Raw genomic sequence first — 4,604 nt, 5'->3', positions numbered from 1 at the left:
AGAGAAAGGGAGAGAGTTATTTGACAAACAAAACAGTTTGGGGGGATCGATTATGTGATTATTTAAAAAACAAGTTAACTTAGTGGTAAGATTCTTACCATTCTTACAGAGAGGCTCTGGTTCACCTAGCTTTAGCTGCTCTAGAAATACATCCTTTAAAAAAAGGTTTGATTTGTGAAATTTGAAAGCAGAGCTTCCAACTTTAAAAGCTTGCCCTTTGGCAGTACGAGTACAAAGTTTACCAAAAGTATCTCAGGTGATTGTTCCGTCTCATTTTGTGAGGATAGCTGTACTAGCATTTGGAAACCTCAGCATATGCACAGATGCAGTAAGCGTAAAGCTTACCTTCAACAGGGAGGAATCACCCTACCCACTGCAGGACTTAAAAAGGTAAAAACAATATGTACCTAGAAAAGTTTTAGTGAAAATAAAACCAGAAAACTGGAGACAGACGTGGAAGGTAAGCACAGTTTATAGTAATCTTGAAACTGTGGCAATCTTGCCTACTTTTTAACAAAATTACAAATAAAAATCTCTTTCGCTTATTGAACAGGAACTTGTGTAAGTCCAAATGGAAGACAAGGCTGAGCAGAATCCTACGGTTTAGTTAACTTGTGTCAAAGGGGATGCGAAGACAGCTGCAGCTTTCTGACAGAGGTGATCGAAGATGGTTGATAAAGTTTGCAGTAGCTCATAATGTCCCATCTGGTTTATTCACTTGTTTGAACTGTCTAAAGGGCCAACTGCAGTTTAGTCATGTTCCTCTGGTGCATGTTGTGATGACGAACTAATTCATCAGACCTGGCAAATTTTTTTTGACAGCTGGGCCACCGGCAACTGAAAGGCTTTTCACCTGTTAACAAAACACCCTGTTATTAACTGGGTATACAGCACGCCTGAGACACTGCTGTTTGTTTTCTTTCTGCAGGGTTGTGAGGAGCTAGGCAGAGCTCCGCTCAGGAGGAAAGGCATCCCGGGCTGTCCTGAGAGGGTGTGGGAGTGCCCTCGATTCCTGCTCACATCAGTGCTCAGTGCTTTCTTACATCTCCCTCAGCTGATGTTTAACAACAGCCTTTTCAGATGACGTAGAACATTTTGCAGTGGTTCATTCCTGAAGACAGGCCCTTACTGAACACCGTGCTGCCATGTCTATGCTACTCTCAGCTCTCGAACGAACTAGTTTAAAAGTCACTCTGGTATTCGCACAAGCTTCAGTCACACCTTGGACTGTGGTGCAGACACACTGTTAGTCGCTGTGAAAATTGTCAGTGACTATTTAGAGCTTGACTTCAAGTCAAGAAGAGTTTTTTCCCGCTAGTTCAATGAGTTTTGGCTGAAGTTCTTTGAAACTCGTGCGTGTAAGTGAATATCGTAGAAGCAACAGAGTTCAGCATGAAGTCTGCTGAGCCAGACTGAAAGTTCCTCACTACTGTCTAAATAAAGTAGATTTGCATCTGTGGGAGATGTTAAAGGCTCAAAATATTCAGTATTTGTCTAACATTCCCATGAGTATAATATTCACTAAAAATGACCTCAAGCAAAGCACATTCAATTTTAACAAGAAATGCCATCACCTTTTTACAGTTTAATCTGGTCTCTCGATTTTCTACAATGTTTAAGTGGAATTTCAGGCCATGTTTCTGATGCTGCTGATTTCCTGATGGAATGCTTTCATTAGCTCAGAGCAGTGCCCGGTGACTCATGTTTCTTTTAGAATTGCATTTTCTTTTCTTTTTTTTTTTTTCCCAAAATAGATGCAATATTTTAAAGTAGGTTCAGCTCTGGGACTGGGCTCTTCCATGCTGGCTACACACCCCATTCTCTCCAACTCAAGACACACTGGGGTGGTACAAGCTCACCCAGCCATCTTCTCCTCTTCTTTGCCTCACATTTTGTGCATTTCACAAACATCCAAATTCAGACAAAAGGGGATCTGGGATTGGCATAAATGTTGTATATTTCTGTTTGCAAAATCCCGTGCAATATATATATGGGCAGGGGTGGTGTGTAAAATCTACTTTATCCACTTAACATACATGCTGGCAAAAGCATCAACTGTCTCACATGAGTGCATAAAACAGTATGGGACAAAATTGATCTGGTCAGAGCTACTGATAAAAATCACAGATTGTATAAAGTGGTCTTCTTTCATCTCAGCAGCATTAGCAAAACCATCCTGTGAACTGATGCGAATTATCTATTACTGGCCAGTTTTTCACTGAACTACCACAGTAAAAGCAGCACAGTTTAGCTGTTTCACAAGCAATTCTGGTTGTCCTCTCGCAACAGGGGGCAGCAATCTCTATTAGTTCCATGCTGGGCACAAATTACTTTGTACAGCTTCACTGTACAGATATCAGAAATCACATTTCCATTGCTAAAAATCCACATAGACGTATGGCGTTTTCCTTTGATTCACCTTTTTGCTTTCTACAGCAAAGATTGCTGTCACAGTAAAATTGCTTGTGGAGACAAAAAAACCTGAATTGGTAGCTTAACAAATAGTTTGGCAGTTGACTTAAAATTAGGATGGAATTAGATGGAAGTCACCTGTGCTTTGCTTCATCAAGATTTAACATGGAGCAAGTTAACTTGAGCTAGGTGTTTTGTTGCAAAATTTAGGAGGTACAAGAAAGAAAGAGGAATGAAGCTACAGGGCAAGATGGAGATGAAAAATCCCCACCCACCACTCCTGCTCATTCCCCTCAGGATATGTGTATTTTACAGTCAAAGGAGCACGACCCATCCAAACCGCTGACAGGAGCATCGTCACAGCAGCATGCAGCTGGGCTGCCGAGCTCGCACTGAACCTGAGCCAGTGGCAGGCAGCAAGCCCACGCAAAGGTCTGTGCTATGAGGTTATCAGTGCTCAAGTGAGGCTGCTTTCAGCAATGAGTGCAATGTGGGCTTGGATCGCATGGAGCAAGGAAGAACTAGAATGGGGAGATGAGTTTCACTAGAAAAAAGAGAGCAAGTTCTTCACTGATTTAGCTGATCTGGAATAAAAAATTACTGGACTCATCAAAGTCATGACTTAGCAGATCAGTTAGCAATGAAATGTGATGGGGAATGTAGTTTATCCTGACTTGCTAACATGTGACAACCGCTTGCCATTTTGTCTCGACCAGAACGTTACCTGCGGCTGATTAAGAAAATATCTTTCTTCATGCAAAGGCACACAGACCCAGGCCCTGCAGCTCAGCATGAGACTGTGGGGAGAACCCAGGAACACAGCCATGCCCTTTACCATTTGCAGATTGCAAGCGTAGATACGGTCATTACTTGAAGCATTTATTTGGCCGGTGCCCCAGAAAATGCCATTATTCTCAGGTGAATCATTTCCTTTATTAAAATTTCTCTTTATTTTTGAAAGTCTTAAATATGTGTTTTTATGGTCCAGAAGAGAAAAAAGAATCCTTAGCAGGGAGAAAAAGATTTTCAGGCTCCTTGTCCATCTGTACAGAGACTGAATTTAAAAGGTTAACGCCAGTATAGAAAACACTGTGACATCTAATAACATGTCAAAGTGCTCGGTAAACAATTACTTGGTAAAAATACTGCATACATAGTGGAAGGGAACAGAAAATGTCAGTTCATAGGAATAATTCTAAAACTTAAAACTAAAATATAGAGGTTGCTGCAGTTGCTCCTTAATGGTGTTTACATTTACGTGAAGGCAGAGTAGACTAAAATGGCCTCCTATTTTTTTCCCTGTATTTATATGAAATACTATGGTTTCTACAAAAAGGTCGTTGAATATTTGAGTAAGCTTTTACTTTAGTGTCTGTCAGTGTGAGTTTGAAAAAGGCATTCCTTTTATCTTCTGGAGAGATTACAGTACAAGCAGCAACAGCAAGAGCTTTGCCGTGCTATCCTGCATTAGGCTCAACTGACACTTAGGAGAAGCATGAGTAGGCACGAATACTTTAGATTACAGACCTTCGGCTGAAGCTAGAATTAAAATTTCTATCTTGCAGGGTTTTTTCAGTAAAGGCAGTAGATCAACTTGACATTTGTGGGCTGAGACCATGATGTTTATTTCACAATAGCTGACAAAATATATTTTGCCAAGCTGAGATTTCTTTAAACATGAAGAAAGAAAGCGTAGTTTCCAAAAATCACCTAAATCCCTTTGTGAAAAGTGACTATGACACTTGGGGAATGTAGTCACACTGAAAAATCAGCACACTCCGAAATTCCTTCTGTTGTTTTGAATATTTAACTCCTGGTTAAGAGACTTTCTAATCACGTAATTTATAACAACATTGATTTAAACTTAAAAAATAATGAAATATAAATGTGAAGAAAAGTTTACGCACTTGTTTTACCTGTATGAGTCCTGGTATGAGTCTTCAGATGATCGGATCTGGAGAACTTTCTCTGACAGGTTTTACACTGGAAGGGCTTCACACCTGAAAAGACAAAAGAAGTCTATTCTCATATCCCAACACCTTTGGGAAGGGTGAATAAAATCAGCTATTTCTGAATTTTCAAAAGCCTGGATTTTTTTGTAATAGTTACTGTAACTGCTCCTCCCAGCTTCATGCCTACACATTACAGAAAGTCATTAATCAGGTTAACCATCCCTTTGTAACCTCCTCTTC

General features: G+C 40.2%; 1 protein-coding gene across 1 annotated transcript in view; it reads right to left on the bottom strand.

The window, feature by feature from the left end:
- Window positions 1-731: 731 nt before the first annotated feature.
- WT1 (Wilms tumor 1) overlaps window positions 732-4,604 on the bottom strand; it is a 38,819-nt gene continuing 34,946 nt past the window's right edge. Inside the window, exons 7-8 of the mRNA XM_009334577.1 lie at window positions 4,329-4,412; window positions 732-853 (exon numbers count right to left, since the gene is read on the bottom strand). Coding sequence (XP_009332852.1) covers window positions 732-853; window positions 4,329-4,412 — 206 coding nt within the window. The remainder of the gene's footprint in view (window positions 854-4,328; window positions 4,413-4,604) is intronic.

This window comes from Pygoscelis adeliae, unplaced genomic scaffold, assembly GCF_000699105.1.
Source record: "Pygoscelis adeliae isolate BGI_AS28 unplaced genomic scaffold, ASM69910v1 Scaffold171, whole genome shotgun sequence".
Taxonomy (NCBI): domain Eukaryota; kingdom Metazoa; phylum Chordata; class Aves; order Sphenisciformes; family Spheniscidae; genus Pygoscelis; species Pygoscelis adeliae.
The sequence above is the reverse complement of the archived record's forward strand: the minus strand, read 5'-3'. Positions and strand labels throughout refer to the sequence as shown.